Source organism: Mustela lutreola, chromosome 8 (genome assembly GCF_030435805.1).
Source record: "Mustela lutreola isolate mMusLut2 chromosome 8, mMusLut2.pri, whole genome shotgun sequence".
NCBI lineage: Eukaryota > Metazoa > Chordata > Mammalia > Carnivora > Mustelidae > Mustela > Mustela lutreola.
The window spans coordinates 55,192,996-55,209,609 of NC_081297.1; the positions used below are offsets into that span (position 1 = coordinate 55,192,996).

Below are 16,614 nucleotides of genomic sequence, written 5' to 3' on the forward strand. Positions count from 1 at the left end.
CAGGTGCAGCTTCTGCCAGAGACGTTTCTGTGCTGAGCCAAACTTGTGCTGCCAAGACAGACAAAACAGTAACGTTACAGCCAGTTGCTTTTTCATGATAGGGGTGGCAGGAGTCAACATGTCTCTCTCCCAGCCTAGTTCCTTTGCCTCCTTCTCGTCCTCATTTTAGTATCTCTGCCATCTTCCACAGATGAGAGGCTTGAGGCTCTAGTTGGGTAGAGAGACCAAAACAATGAAACAGGCTGCTAACCAGTACCTCCACTTTTTTCCTTGGCTGAAAGTCACTTAAGTGCTAAATTCAAAACATGAAAGGAAAGGCAATTATAAGTATAAGCACTTCCTTTCTAAAATCACTTGCCTAACAGTCTCCCTTCCTCCCTGTGAGCTTTAGCTGGCAGATAGAGCAGTCTCTAGAACGAGGATGAAGGCAAAATGAAATATCGAGGTAATATTCATGCTGCAAGTACCCTACAGCACAGGATGAACATGGTGTGCATTCTTGGACTGTCAGTTTTACTGTGCATGAGCAATTTTAAAACAAACATTGGAATAGAATCAAAATGAGCATTTATTTTTTAGGAAAAAAAAATAAGATGCTTTTTGAAGTTAATCACTAATTGCCGTGTAATCCTGCACAAGATACTGGCCTAGGAATAGAGGCAGTGCTTTTTAAAGATGAATGGATGTTTACAAAATCAGGAAATGTAGTCAGTTGTATAAATCCCTCTTTCTCTTGTTCTTCTCCTCCTGTCTTTTTTGCTTTCACTTTCTCACCATCATCCTCATTTATGTGTCGACTAAAGGACGAGAGGAATTAGCAATGGTTTAGTAGATTGTATAACTGATCAAAACCACTTTTTTTGTTGGTTCTGTGTATCTGCTTGCAATCCTGGTAACTTAGAATGGGAAGAGACATCTCTCCTGATGGAGAGATTTCTGGAAAGAAGACTTTTCCAGCCTCCCTTTGAGCCTTTTCAGGGACAAAAGCTTACTTCTTGGTGACACACTGTTCCATTGTGAATAGTCCTAATAACCGGGACTTTTTGTTAAGCTGTACTCTTCCCTTACCTTAACCTATTGTGTCAGTTCTGTGTGTTGGAAAGAATAACTTTGTTATATTTTCTGCAATTTAATACCTATAAGTCTTAAAATTCAAGGTTTTCTTAAAGTCTTCTCTTTTTCCTGGCTCAAATCCCAATTACCCTTTCCTGTGTGATAGACATCTAGACCAGAGCTTTGCAGTGTCACTTTCAGCGGTGATGGAGATGTTCTATATCTGTGCTGTTTGCTGTGGTAGTTACTAGACACATGGATATTGAACACTTGAAATGGGGCTAGTGTACTGAAGAATTCCATTTTTAATTTTATTTCATTTAAATTTAAGTAGCTACACATGCACAATGCAGGTCTAGACTCTTAAAGTCCTCCCATATACACTTCATCTGGCGTGACAGTGTAAATATGGCACCCAAACAAGATAAGCTAAGCTAAATAAGTCTGTCAGAGAAAGACAAATACCATATGATTTCACTCATATGGGGAATTTAAGAGACAAAAACAGATGAATGGGGCAAGAGAAGGAAAAATAAAATTAGATAAAATACAGAGAGGCAAACCATAAAGGACTCTCAGTGATAAAGAATAAACTGAGGGCTGATGGACAGGAGGAGGTGGAGGGATGGGGTGACTGGGTGATGGGCATTAAGAAGGGCAGTTGATGCAATGAGGAGTGGGTGTTACTTGCATCTGATGCGTCCCTGAATTCTGCCCCTGAAACTAATAATACATTATCTGTTAACTACATTGAATTTAAAGTAAAAAAAAAAATATATGGATATAAATGAAGCTTCAAATTATGTTAGCCTTTAAGGACCATGTTGTATTATTGGCTCCTATCCAGCTGTGGTCAGCCAAGCTCCCCAGTCTACTGTCATTTCATAGGAATTGCTTTCACATAGGCCTTTTTAAAATGATTGATTAAAAATCCCAAACACTGCCTTATCCCAGCTTATTTCTCTGCTTGCTTCTAGACCATCATGTGAGTACGTTGAAAGGTTTGGGATGCTGATTCATCTAATAGATGCACTATACATGTAGTTCTGTGACATTTGTACTTGATTATTCCCACCACTGTCCTTGCTCGGACAGATGTTGACCCCACAAGGGCCACAGTCTGACCCAGTCACAGCCACTAGCAGCTTCCTTTTTTTTTTTTTTTTTATTTTAATTCCAGCATAGTTAATAGTGTTCTATTACTTTCAGGTGTACAGTTTAGTGATTCGGCAGTTCCATATTACCCAGTGCACATCAAGATAAGTGTACTTTTTATCTCCATCATCTATTTACCCATCCCCCACCCATCACCCCTCTCGTAGGCATCAGTTTGTTCTCTGTAGTTAAGAGTCTGTTTCTTGGTTTGTCTCTCTCTTTTTCCTTTGCTCATTTGTTTTGTTTCTTAAATTCCACATATGAGTTAAGTTACGGTATTTGTCCTGCTCTGACTCATTTCCCTTAGCATTTTATACTCTAGCTCCATCCGTGTCATTGCAAATGGTAAAATTTCTTTTTTATGCCTTAGTAATATTCCACTGAGTGTATGTATGTCTGTGTGTGTATATCATCTCTTTATCCATCTCTCGATGGACACTTGGGCTGCTTCCATAATTGGCTATTGTAAATAATACTGCAATAAATATAGGGGTACATGTATCCCTTTGAATTAGCATTTTCATATTCTTTGGATAAATATCCAGTAGTATAATTAATTACTGGATTGTAGGGTAGCTCTATTTTTAACTTTTTGAGGCACCACCACACTGCTTTCCACAGTGGCTGCACCAGTGTGCATTCCCAATATTGCACAAGGTTTCCTTTTTTTCTACATCCTTACCAACACTTGTTGTTTCTTATGTTTCTGAATTTTAACTATTCTCACAGGTGTGAGATGCTGTCTCATTGTAGTTTTGATTCACATTTCCCTGATGATGAGTGATGTTGAGCATCTTTTCATTTGCGTGTTAGCCATCTGGATGTCGTCTTTTGAGAAATGCCTGTTCATGTCTTCTGCCCATTTTTTAATTGGATCTTTTGGTTTTTGGATGTTGAATTATCTATGTTATTAATATATCTTGGATACTAACCCTTTATCAGATAATGTTGTTTGCAAATACCTTTTCCCATTCAGTCTTTTAGTTGTGTTGATTTTTTCCTCCCCTGTGCAGAAGCCTTTTATTTTGATGTATTTCCAATAGCTTATGTTTGTTGCTGCTTCCATTGTCTCAGGAGACATATCTAGAAAATGTTGCTATGGCTGGTGTCAGGTGTCAGAAAAATTACTGCCTATGTTCTCTTCTAGGATTTTTATGGTTTCAGGTCTCACATTTAGATCTTTAATCCATTTTGAATTTATTTTTGTGTATGGTAAGGAAAGTGGCCCAATTTCATTCTTTTTCATGTTATCTGTCCAGTTTTCCCAACACCATTTGTTGAAGAGACTTTTTCCTGTTGCTTATACTTACCTCCTTTTTTGAGATTAATTGACCATATAATTGGTGTTTATTCCTTGTGTCTGTTTTGGGGACAGTACCATACTGTTTTGATGATTATAGCTTGTAGGATATCTTGAACTCTGGGATTGTGATACCTCTAGTTTTGTTTTCTTTTTTTAAGATTGCTTTGGCTACATGGTCCTTGTGGTTCCATACACATTTTAGGATTGTTTGCTCTAGTTCTGTGGAAAATGCTGTTGGTATTTTAATAGGGATAATATTAAACTTATAGATTCCTTTCAGTAGTATAGATATTTTAACAATATTTGTTTTTCCAGTTCAAGAGTACAGAATATCTTTCCATGTCTTTGTGTTGTCTTCAGTTTCTTTCATCAGTTTTTTTTTTTTTTTTAAGCTTTTATTTACTTATTTGACAGAGAGAGAGAGATCACATAGGCAGGCAGAGAGAGAGGGGGAAACAGGCTCCCAGCTGAGCAGAGAGCCCAATGCGGGACTCGATCCCAGGACCCTGAGATCATGACCTGAGCTGAAGGCAGAGGCTTAACCCACTGAGCCACCCAACTGCCCCTTTCATCAGTGTTTTATGGTTTTCAGAGTATAATTCTTTCAATTCTTTGGTTAACTTATTCCTAGGTATTTTATTATTTCTGGTACAATTATAAATGGGATTATTTTCTTAATTTCTCTCTTTGCTGTTTCATTATTAGTATATAGTAATGTATCAGATTTCTGTACATTGATTTGGATCCTAACAACTTCCTTTAAAGATTCATGTCACTCTGGATAAAGATAAAGATAAAGGATGTAAGCTTACCATTTGCCTGTCTGATCATCATCACCACGTTATCCATGTCTTTTTCACAAGAACAATTTAAATACTTGGTTAAATATGGTGTTCTTAGTCCATTGGTCTGTGAACCATATCAGAAAATAAAATAACATTAATTTAATCTGATGTGTTCATACAGAATTAATCTGCATGAGAACTGTTTATTAATTTGAGGTTCAGAATAATGATGTGTTTTCTGGTTTGTACTATCATCTTGAATGAAAATCCTTTGTATAGGCTAATTTTTCATTAAAATATACAAAGCTAAGTTGGGTGAATTTTGGGGTAAAAAAATTACAGTAGCTCTTTTGAGGGAAGGTTTTGTGGTTTATTTTGCTTTTTAGAGAAAAACCGTTTCATTCATTGATTGCATTTCTGTTGAAGACTTCCTATTAAGCCTAGCGGGCTGAATATATTCATTTAACTCTGCTCTTTCTTAAAACTCCCTTAAAATGGAATTAAGGTCTAAAAAAATATACACAGAGAGGAACAAAAATAAAATAGGAAAGAAGACAGTCCAAATAAGAAATGTCATAAAAATTTTGCAAGCAGATGAACAAATTATAACTGACTTAAAAGAGAGAAAATGGAGTGGATCCCAAAAGCAGCAACTTGTTTGTTTTGTTTTGTTTTGTTTTCAGTGGAACCATTCTGAGTTCAGAAATTCAAAGCCTATAAGGATACAAGGTAGGACTGAAATTGAGGGAAAAGTTAAAACTCTTTTATAAGAAGCAATGAGACCTCCAAGTTTCTCCACCATACTCATCCTCCAAAACTCAAAGCCTGACATTAGCAGAATAGAAGTTACCCTCTGGAGAGTTGAAAGACTAAGTCTCTAGAATTTGGGACACAAGCCAAGTTGGGCAAGGAAGGGATGAGGATTGAGGATAGCATATTCTGCAATCAGGGAAATTAAATCTCATCTAAACACTGAGGATGACACTGCCTTGCCCCAGCTTATTAACTTATTTACCTGTGAGCCTTCCTAGATATTAGCAATCATGCGTGGACCCACCAGACTAGAGACTGGAAGATCAGAGCAATAAGACATGTGGAGATCCCATCATGAAATAGGTCCCCTCTCTGCCACCATGGTGGGACTCACCAGTCAACAAGTCTATTCTGTACATAGTCTTCAGTAAACTTTTGAGTGCTTTTTATTAAATATGAATGGTTAGCTCAGTGATTGCCAGACTTGTGTAGACATTTCGAATAAAATCAAGTGTCTACAGAGTGTCTGGGTGGCTCAGTCAGTTAAGCATCTGACTCTTGATTTCAACGCGGGTCATGATCTCAGGATCAGGAGATCAAGCCCCATGTCAGGCTCCATGCTGGGTGTGGAACCTGCTTAAGATTCTCTCTCTCTCCCTCTGTGTCTCCCCACCCCTCTTCTCCCCGTCTCTAAAATTAAATAAATAAATAAGATCAGTGTCTGAAATAAATGGGAAAAGAGAACCAGAGACAGTGGAAGGAAAAGGGAACCTCTGGAAAACCCAATACGTGCAGAAAGAAAAGAGATGTGATAGCCACAAAGCAAGTAAAGAATGGTAAATCATCAGTAATAATAATAATGAATATTGAGAAAATAAGGACGAACTTTTGAACGTTAAAAATATAACAGACTCTTTAAAAGGTTAACAGAAGTGTCGAAAGAAAGTCGAAAACTTTATCCAAAAGAAGAACGGAAAGACAAAGGGATGGAAAATGGGAGAGGAAAAAATGAGAAAATAGGAAAATCAGGCAGAAATCTATTCCCTACCTTATTGGAATGCCACAGAGATGTATGTGGAAATAGAAGGGAGGAAATGATCAGACAAACAAAAAAATATCCCAGAACTAAGAAATACACGTTTCTAGGTTGAAAGACCCTACTGAGTGCAAGCAGTTGAAACAAGGCCTACCCCTGGAGATAATACTGGGCAGTCTCAGAATACCAGGAGTAAAGTGAAGCTCTGAGAGGCATAAAACAACACAGGTGACCTGTGGGGGTTGACGGTGGTTCTCCTCATGTGTTGCCAGTGACACCTGTATCACCCAGGGACTTGGTAGAAATACAGATTCTCAGGTTCCATCTAAACTGCTTTAAGAAACCCCTGTCCTCTGGTTCTCATGTCTGCCCATGTTTGAGAAGCATGGAGATAGAGAATCAGAATGGCTTCTGGCTCTTCTGTCAGTACTTCCATGAATGCTTTGGATAGGGTAAAACAGTGTCTTCAAAATCCTAGGGGAGAATTACTTTGAAATTCTGTATGCACTCAAACTGTCAATCCTATAAAGACATTTTGAAACATGGGGGCTGAGGAGAGCACCTCTGTTCATGGTTACTTGGAAAGCTAGTGGAGGATATGCCCCAGGAAAATGAAGGAGTAAACCAAGGGTGAAGATGGGCAGCCAGGCAGTGGGACTCCCAAAAGAGGTCCCCCCCCAAAGCAAGGCCAGCTTCTGCAAGAGGCTCCATTTTCTGTATAATGTTTGTCTGAAGCCTTTCTAGCAAATCTGATCTTCTGCAGGACTTGTCATCCAAATCCAGAATCACAGCTCTTTAGGCATGCCTGAGATCATTGCATTCAATGTCCTCTTGCTTGACAGGTGAGAAAATCAAGGTCCACAAAGTCTAGTAAATCAAAATACAACCAAGAAGAGAATCAAAATCCCCTTGCTAGGGAACTATGATTGGAATTGCTGCTTCAACAAAATGGCAGTTTTGCGTTTTTTTTTTTTTTTTTTTTTTGGCTGGCAGCTGTAATGGTCATCCCATTTTCTGATGTACATATGCATTTTGAACCACACTTCAAATAAATCCCTACCAGCCAATCTAAAGTTTGATCTAGAATTTCTAGATGAAGCACTGGTCACTTATGGTTTCAAACCCATTCACTGAACCCCGAGTTCTAGGGGATCAAAGATGAATTAGTCTCTCTGTTCACAAGCAAATCACAGGCCAGGTGGGAAATGCAAACTCACAGCTGAACTGTAACAATGGTCCAGCATATGAAAAAGTGTGTAGAAAGCCTCTGCCTCAAAGAGAAAGGGAAAACTTCTAGTTTACTAAATTTGGGCACCTGGGTGGCTGAGTTGGTTAAATGTCTGCCTTCGGCTCGGGTCATGATCCCAAGGTCCTGGGATCCAGCCCCATATCAGGTTCCCTGCTCAGCGGGTAGCCTGCTTCTCTTTCCCCCTTTGCCTGCTGCTCCCCTTGCACGTGCTCCCTGTCTAAGAAAATATCAAAAAAAAAAAAAAATACTTGACTAAATTAGAATTAATTTTTATTGTACATAATTAAATTATTTCAGATTAAAATACTTGTTCAGTCTGTCTCTTTGGCATCTTAAATTTTAAGTTGTTCACCCTTAAATTTCTCTTTCCATAAAGAACTAAACTGAATTCACGCTTGGGAATCCAAAAGGGTTTTTTTCTTTGTGATGAAAATGGGTTTTTGACCCCTATTTCTTTTTTCATTTTTAACCTGTATTATAACTGGTCCGTAAATAGGGCCCTGATCACTGTAGGATGTTCGTATTAAAGTATTATGGCCATCTTTATTAATGTTCTTGATCCAAAAGACAGTTATAGTCTATGTTGACCTGGCTTCTAGCTGACAGAATGGACTCTCTGCTCCTTACAGTGCCCCATTTGCTGTTTAGTATTGTTAGTTCTTAATCAAGAATCTTTCTCCTTGCAAAAGTTTCCTCAGTTGGCTTTATTCTTTGATGCCACAGTACCAGGGGACCAGTCTGAACATGTGTTCTTTTAATGAAACTTCTTAATTATCTTTTTTAGAAAAAACATGAGCAAAGAGAGTTTATTTTTTATCTGCATGGGAGAGGTTCTTTTGCTTGCCAAGTCTCTCTCTTAAAAGAAGCCTAATATTATGGGGTGCTAGTTATTCCAGCCAAGGTGGTTTCCAAGGAAACATTTTGTTGGGGCACAAAGGTTATTGTTGGAAATATAAATGACCTTTAATGTATTTGCAAAATGTAGTGTTTTCTTTAACTACTTGTAATTCTTTTATAAATGGGTGCTGAAGTGGTTGCTTGCAAGTTATATATAGAAATCAGTATTTCCTTGGGGCTGGGCTGACTGTCTCAGTACAGTTAATATGCCTTCTCTGTAGACTACAACTGCAGCCATTTGTTACCTACACTAACTGAATTAGACTCAAGGGGTGCGGTTAGTGATACATTCTAAGAAGGGAGGGCATTGCAACATACAAAAAATAGTTTCAAAGTAAGCTTTGCTGCCCACACCTTTGCTAAATGGTCAGTGCCACTCACACATAACCTCTTAATATGCCCAAGATGGTACATCTTTCTTCACATATCACAGTGGCAAAGCCTTAAGCTGCCTTTATCATCTGTAATAGGTAGGAGACCATTGAAACTATTGACAGGTATTTCTTATTCATCAAGAAGCTGCAGTGTCGTTGGTGCAGGAATTCCAGTATGAAAAAACCTGATATTCTAGTTCCTCACAAAGAATATTCCACTCTCCTTTTAGACCTTGGAAATAAACTGACACCATTTTTATGCACTTAAGAGTCCATGAAATTCTTTTGAGACTCTTATGCTTTGTGGAGATAGCAGTGAGTCAGGAAGTAAAACCAATCATCTTACCAAGTGATCATGTCACTAACCTCATAACTTCTATTTTGCTGTTATAATTTAGTCTGGGTTTACATTCAGTGCAGGCATTCAGAGGATCAGAACAACTAAACACAGTCTTATCTATGGGAATAACACACTTGTCCGTTTTCCTAGTGACAATAGACAATAAAATGGTCAGGAACATCTCACACCTGAGCCAGCTGGGATCCCAGTCCACACCCCATGCTTTAGAAGGCCTTCCATGTCAGCAGCACACACAGAAGTGGTAATGGAGAGTGGATGGGAACTCTAGTGGTGCCAAACTGGGTTCCAGTGTCCAGAGGTTCCAGAGCTGGAAACCTGAGCCTGTATGTCAGTGGGGGAGAAAAGCACAGCCTGTGCTCTGGGGAACCAGATGCAGAGTACTACTTTACCCCCAAAGTGGATCGCTAGGCAGAAGGTCATTGTTATCCCAACACACTGTCTCTGCACCTCCCGGTGTTCCTGCACCTGGTCATGCCTGTGTTTCCCCTACCAGTGTTTCTACCCACTACTGCTAGAGCATACTTCTGTGTGATGTAGTCACCCGATTCTGAAATCCCCTGTCCTCCTCCCCCAGCTAATCTTGAGATAAAGGCCCAATGCCTATGAGATGTATAGGGTCCCACTTGACCTACATTCCTCTCCTCCTGGCTACCTCACTCCTGGACTTCATATCTCCCTAGTCTTCACCCATGAACTCTCTACCCCACCCACAAGGCTTCCTTTCATTTCCTCAAAGGGAAGCCTTGCCTTCCTCACACTTGCTTCTGCTTGGAACGCTAGCCTGTCTTCTTGCCATGGGAAGTTTTGCTGACAGCTGCCACTCCTTTTTAGGAGGCATTTCTTTCTTCTCCATGGCCATCTTATCATGGTGGTTATCACGGTGGTGACCCCTTCCATCTGTCTGCCTCTTCCCCCCGCTAGAAGGTAAACAACATGGATTCAGGGACCATATCCATCTTATTCCTTGGTAGATCTTCAGCACTCTCAGAGCAAATCTCACCATAAGAAAATGGCAGGCAATGTTTGGCTCTGCATTTTAAAGGTATTTGGCCAAGTGGGTTACAGAAGGGGAAATTAGCAACATAGTGAAACCTTGTAGTTGAGCCCAAGAAGCTGAGGCTGAGTGAAACTACCTGGGACTCCTGTTTTTCCTGTGGCCTCTCAAATGCCTGAGGGAACCGTCTGTGCTCTGACAGACCAAGCCCCCAGGTCTGTGTGTGTCCACAAGGGACTAATTATCCTTGACCTTGGCGATGATTTGACCATGGAACACCTTGTACTGTCAACATACACAGATGACCGAAAGGTTTGCTGTCCTTTTGGGTTGGATTTGCACAACGTTGCGATGCCTTCCAGTACTTATATGACTTACATATTGTGATTTTTGAACAATGGAAAGATGGTACTTCTGCGACAAGTCATGGGGAAAAGTATTCACTCAGTTTGTTCGTTTGCTTGTTTTGTTAAAGCATTGCACATCCTGCCAAAAATATTAATTAACCACAGTGCTTTCAGTGTGTTCATCGGTTTTGGCATTTATCCGTATTTGGAGAACAAGCTGGAGTTGAATTGAATCTTTATCTTTTAGAAGAAGCTATTTGTGACCAACTCTATTAGAATTATGTTTATTTTGAGGGTTTAGGTGATTTAAAAGATCTTTCAATCTAGTTTTTAATGGAGTTGTCTCCGTTTTTAGAAACTCTTGCATGATACAGAGAAAGTTTGTTTTGTTTAAACTGGTACATATCACGTGGTTATTTGTCAGTCTCCGAGAGCTAATATGAAACTGGTATTTGGATTTAATTCAGTTCCATTAGAACAGAGTTAAAATTCTGTGATACAGGGACTATTATCCTGGCAGTTGTAAGGGATTTTTGTGCGAGGAAGCAGGGCTGACAAAGAGGGCACTGTGCACTCTCCGTCTGTAACAGAGCACTTTCACACTGCAATTTAGGAAGTGTGCAGTTCAGGAAATTGCTGGCTTTGGCTGGAGCATACTTTAACTGCAAGGAAAATTTTATTCGTCACTCAAGTAATTGGCAGTTTTAATACCTTGTTCATAATTACTTAATAAACAAACGAACATATAAACCGAAGATTGTATGGCCTGTTATCTAACTCGTGGCCTTATTTGACCAACATGATAGACACCTGTGGGTCTCCCTCTCCCTCCCACAAAAAACCAGTTTGTTCCATTTATTGCAAAAAATCTATAGCTGAGTGTTTGCTTTGTGTTGTTAAATGTTAAGTGTGGCTCTACTAGCCTCAGACAGCCTGGGAGCCAAAACCAGATGCAGAGTGTGATGGGACGTGGTGACTAGGGGCAGGGGAGGGCAATGGAGAGAGGGGGGCATTTCAGGGTTACTCTGCTGTTTGTGGGAGGACATCCTGGTAATGCAAACATTTGGGTTATGTGTTTAAGAGAACATTTTTGTTCCCTAAAGTGTGGTTTTGTTTAACCCACACACCCTGACCCTAAGGCCCTGTGGCTTGTCTCTTGGACTAAATCCATCTCCGGGATCTAGAAATTGACTAATTGTCTCGCTTGCATTACCCTGTACCTCACAACTAGATCAAGGAGTTTATACACTGGCAAATCCAGATGTGGGAAATGGTCAAAATCAGAGGTTATGGCTGACTTGACTCTAAACAAAGTCTGTAAGACTTTATGGGAGACTAAGGGGCTTGATATTTGTTACTTGTTAAATAGGACTGTTAAACCTTTTTTTTTTTTTAACCTTACTATAATCACAGACAAATTCAGCTCTTAAGATACGCATCACCTATGCCTGTTACCTTGTATAGGATTACATGTGAACATAGTTAGAGTCCCAGATGACCTGGATCAAAAGACATGATTCCCTGCAGTCCTTAAAAGTAACATACAGAGGGTTTTGACAGTATTTTGAGAAGTTTTGTTAGGTTATTGTAGTTTAAATAGAAAAAGTCCAACCTGATTTCTCCCTTAACTGTTCTTTTCTTACGGGGAAATCAGCACCGGACATTGGCACACATTCAGGAAGTTGGTCTTCTACTCTGGTGCATGGCAAACATGTGCACACCCCTCGGTTTTCTCCCTGGGGTACAAGCAAGACTGGGGAGGCCCTGTTTCCAGGGCATCCTTGTTTTTTGCATGGTTATGGCTCTATGAAGCAGTGTTGATTCCCATATTAGTTTGAAACCAGAAGTTCAGCATTTCTTTTTTTATTTTTAAGATTTTATTTATTTGACAGAGATCACAAGTAGGCATAGAGGCAGGTAGAGAGAGAGGAAGGGAAGCAGGCTTCCCGCTGAGCAGAGATCCCGATGCGGGGCTCGGTCCCAGGACCCTGAGATCATGACCTGAGCTGAAGGCAGAGGCTTTAACCCACTGAGCCACCCAGGTGCCCCAGAAGTTCAGCATTTCTGCAAGAGTGGGAAGTTGTGGCCCTTTCTGGGCGGGGTTGGGAGAGTGCATCTCCACATAAGAACTTAACTGCCAAATATATTTGACATTATATTCTATGAGACTAACCTTCAGCAATTGCTTTGGTACCAATATGACCTCATGGGTCAAAAACCCTAGTTTCCTAATTTTACAGTTGTCTGTAATACCTCTCTGGGGGAATGTTACTGTGATTAAATGCCAAAAGGCATAATATATGAACAATTCTTAGCCTCAGCTTGACATTTAAGATGTTCTCCACGTTCTTAGGTTTCATAAACAGTCCAAAACAGAGGGGTAGAGACCTATCTCCTTACTTCAGAGGACCTCAGAGAATGGCAGAGAAGATCAGGAGTGTGAAAGCGCTGTGTCAGAACGCAGCATAAGATTTTGTGAAAAATATGCATGAGGGACTCTTAACTCAGAGACCTTCTGAGATGGTGAGAGGCCTGTGTGCTATAATAATGCAAAAGAGCTTAATAAATTCTCAGAGCACTATAGAAATACATTATTGGTAGAAAGATACACACATGAGATATATTTCCTAAGTTCTCTCATTAAATGAGGCTTACTCTTAGACTATGTATAAAAACAGCAGCATGTGACATGTCACGTATAGAGTTCTGCCTAGAGCCTCCACATTGTTTGATTGTTCTGTGGATTATAGAGAGACCTTCTTTGTAAGTGGACTCTGTTTTCGTCCTGGCCTTCCTACGTTGACATGTTTTCCTCTGCCAAATGATGCTCTAAAAAGTCCAGGCTCCCTGATCTAATGTGACAAATAAGATGGCTTGCACATCAATTTGATTCCTGTTTTCTAGCAAGATTGTCATTTAATGTTGAGTTTCCCCTTGAAAGCTGTTGTATTGATGACCTTTTAAGAGATTTGACTTGCCCCCTTTTTGTTTTGTTTTGTTTTTCATTTGCGGTCTAGTATAGGGCTCACCAAGGGAACTTTCAGTGATGAAATGATCTGTATGTGCACTGACCCACTTGACAGCCACCAAGCACATGTGTGTGTTGAGGACCTGAAATGGGGCTCCTGTGATTAAGGAACTGAATTTCAACCTTTAATTTAGAGTACTACTTGTGGCTACCATATTGGTCATTGTGGTCTGGTGTTTAAGACTGTTAATGTCAAAACTTATTAATCTAATTAACTAGAGATTATTTAGACTGGTGTGCTTTTATGTAATACTTTTATAATATTCAAAGCCCTGGAGCGTATCCTCTGGTTTTGAAGACTATGGCAATACCTTGAAACCTGCTGTTTCTTAAAGAAAAAGCTCTCTAGCATAGCTTAAAAAACAATCCCAATCTGATGAGTATTTTAAATTCAGTAGTACCTGTTGTGTGCATAATCTCCAGGACAAGAATTAGAAATACATTAGGAATCAAGGAAAAGAATAGACAAAGGAGGCACCTGGGTGGCTCAGAGGGTTAAAGCCTCTGCCTTCAGCTTGGGTTGTGATCTCAGGGTCCTGCGACTTGAGCCCAGCATCAGGCTCTCTGCTCGGTGGGGAGCCTGCTTCCTCCTCTCTCTCTCTCTCTGCCTGCTTGTGATCTCTATCTGTCAAATAAATAAATCTTTAAAAAAAAAAAAAAAAAAGAATAGACAAAGACCACATCAGTTCCTGGAATGCCAACTCAGTGTTAGTCATTTTATATACCATTTAATAAAATGCTAAGGAAGAAGGACTGGTAACAAAAAAAATGTAAAAATCAGATAACTTTTAAGTGCTTAGCATTTGGGTAACCATAGCTGTTAAATACACCCAGATTTATATAGGAATGTTTTTCATACATTTGAATATTATGATTTACTATTTAAGGTGAAATTAAAGTGACATAAGAATTGCTGTTTAACTTTTAAAAGTACCGTTTAGAACAATCAGTTTTCCATATTTTGAAGAACAAATTAGGAATATAAATTATTTTACACCTTTCAGATTGTTGTATTATTAACCCTGTCATCTGTGCTATCTTTAAATTCCAGAGCTGGAAACAGAATTGTTGAAATATTACCTGAACATCTGAAACAATTTCAATCCCTTGAAACTTTGGACCTGAGCAACAATAATATTTCAGAGCTTAAAACTCCCCTTCCATCCCTACAACTCAAATACCTGTAAGTCAAGTTTTCTTTAACAAAGATATTCACCTATGATGACAATACCATTTCATAATAATAAAAAAATCAACTTTAAAATATAATGAAGTCTGCCTTTGTTTTTCAACTGCTGGTGTATCAGCAGTGTAACTTTTAACTTTCTTCTTGACGTGTAATTTGCTACAAACCCAAATACCCACGGTCTTTATTTTGTTGTTATACATTCCGATTATTAAAAAATTAGACATCCTTTGTTAGAAAAACTATGTGGAGTTAAAAGTGCTTCTTTAGAAAATTAAGCCACTCTTTGTTTCATTAATAAATGACTTTTATAAAAATTGGATAAGTATCTGAAACAAATTTTTATACCCTTCAAATATTCCAGTCATTCCTTCCTTAGCAGTATGTGTGAATCATAGTCCGCGTTGGTCCACAAAGACCTAAAGACTTAATTTTTAAGTGTCCATTGATACAAATGATGGTTAAGTTCTCTGGAGATTACAGGGAATTTATGTGTTTTAACTTTCCAAAGAGCCAGAAGGAGAAGCTCATCTTCAAACTTTTTAACAGGTATCTCAGTAGCAACCGAGTCACTTCAATGGAACCTGGGTATTTTGACAGTCTGGCCAACACACTTCTGGTGTTGAAGCTGAACAGGAACCGGCTCTCAGCTATCCCGCCCAAGATGTTTAAACTGCCCCAGCTACAACACCTGTAAGTAAGATGTTCTCTTAGACAGTGTTTCTTTACCTCCTCTAAGCCCTTGGTGTCTGTTGCCTAAAATCCACAACGTGACCAAAGAGAAGTTTCAAAGCAAGAATGTGGCTCTCTTCCCATTGAGAACTGGAGTGGCTGAATTTCTGAATCAGAAAGAGCCTTCGCAGCCGTGTAGTGCAAACTCCTGCCTGACAGGGCAGGTTAGTTTGTTACTGAAAGAATGAACAGTGTCATCATTGAACAGTGTCCATACAAAGGGATCATTGTGGCCCTGGCGAAATCATGGCAGCGCCCAACAGCTGTGGTTTATGAAAATAATACTGACAACTCCAGGAGGCTTTGATAGCTTAAGTGGCTGCAAAGAGCTGCTCGTTAATAGTGGTGGAATGATCTGTGAACAGGCTCCTACAATATAGTGGTTTTCAACCTTGGCTGCACATTATAGGCACTGGGGAGCTTTTAAAAATCCCAATGTCCAGGCCACACCCTAGACCAATTATATTAGAACCTCTAGGAGTATGATCCAGGCTTTGGTAATTTTTAAAGCTCTCCAGGTGATCCCAGTGTGCAACCAAGGTTGAAAATGACTGCCTTGAAGAGAAAGCATTAAACAGAAAAAAGAATTTTGAAAGAGAGAGTAACCAACTTTTGTAAGCAGAATAAGCTTGGCGGCCCTGCCCCTGAATAGATCACATGTTTTAACATAATGTTCAGTATACTAACTCTAGATAGTTTAAAAAACAAATACACTGAGTAGATAAGCGTTTTAAAGAAACTAAAGTGTAGTCTAGTTTCATTTTTCCAAAATACTTCATTTTTTCAAAAATATATCACACATTTCAGGAGGAAATTCACTCCCTGCTAATAAATCAGAATTCTTCTCAATAAAAATGTTTAGAAATTTAAAACTTTCTATGTAATTTAACACTTGCTGGTTTAACTGTATTGTGATAATGTCATATTTTATTACTACCCCCAGAATTTTGTCATATAAACTATTTAACTCTTCTATCCAATGCAGTGAACTGAACCGGAACAAGATTAAAAACGTAGATGGGCTCACATTCCAAGGACTCGGTGCTCTAAAGTCTCTGAAAATGCAAAGAAATGGAGTAACAACACTTATGGATGGAGCTTTTTGGGGGCTGAGCAACATGGAAATCTTGTAAGTGTGCTTATCACAGTTCCTGCTTTGATAGTACAATCGTGGAGTGCTCAGTGAATATGTCGTAGCTTTGTTTGAGGTCCTATGTTAAAAATCTCATAATTTACAGTCTTATAGTTTAATACTCAGTTTTGTTTCAGGTAACATGACTGGGAATTTATAAGCCCATGGTATCTTTTGCTGATGTCTTCATACAACAAAAGCTAAACATCTCGTAACAATGGGAATATGT

At 39.2% G+C, this 16,614-nt stretch overlaps 1 protein-coding gene across 1 annotated transcript in view; it reads left to right on the forward strand.

Annotated features, from left to right (window-relative positions):
- The window catches only part of LRIG3 (leucine rich repeats and immunoglobulin like domains 3), a 50,642-nt gene that overhangs the window by 14,523 nt on the left and 19,505 nt on the right, over nucleotides 1-16,614 (forward strand). The window contains exons 4-6 of the mRNA XM_059184774.1: nucleotides 14,387-14,518; nucleotides 15,071-15,214; nucleotides 16,239-16,382. Coding sequence (XP_059040757.1) covers nucleotides 14,387-14,518; nucleotides 15,071-15,214; nucleotides 16,239-16,382 — 420 coding nt within the window. The remainder of the gene's footprint in view (nucleotides 1-14,386; nucleotides 14,519-15,070; nucleotides 15,215-16,238; nucleotides 16,383-16,614) is intronic.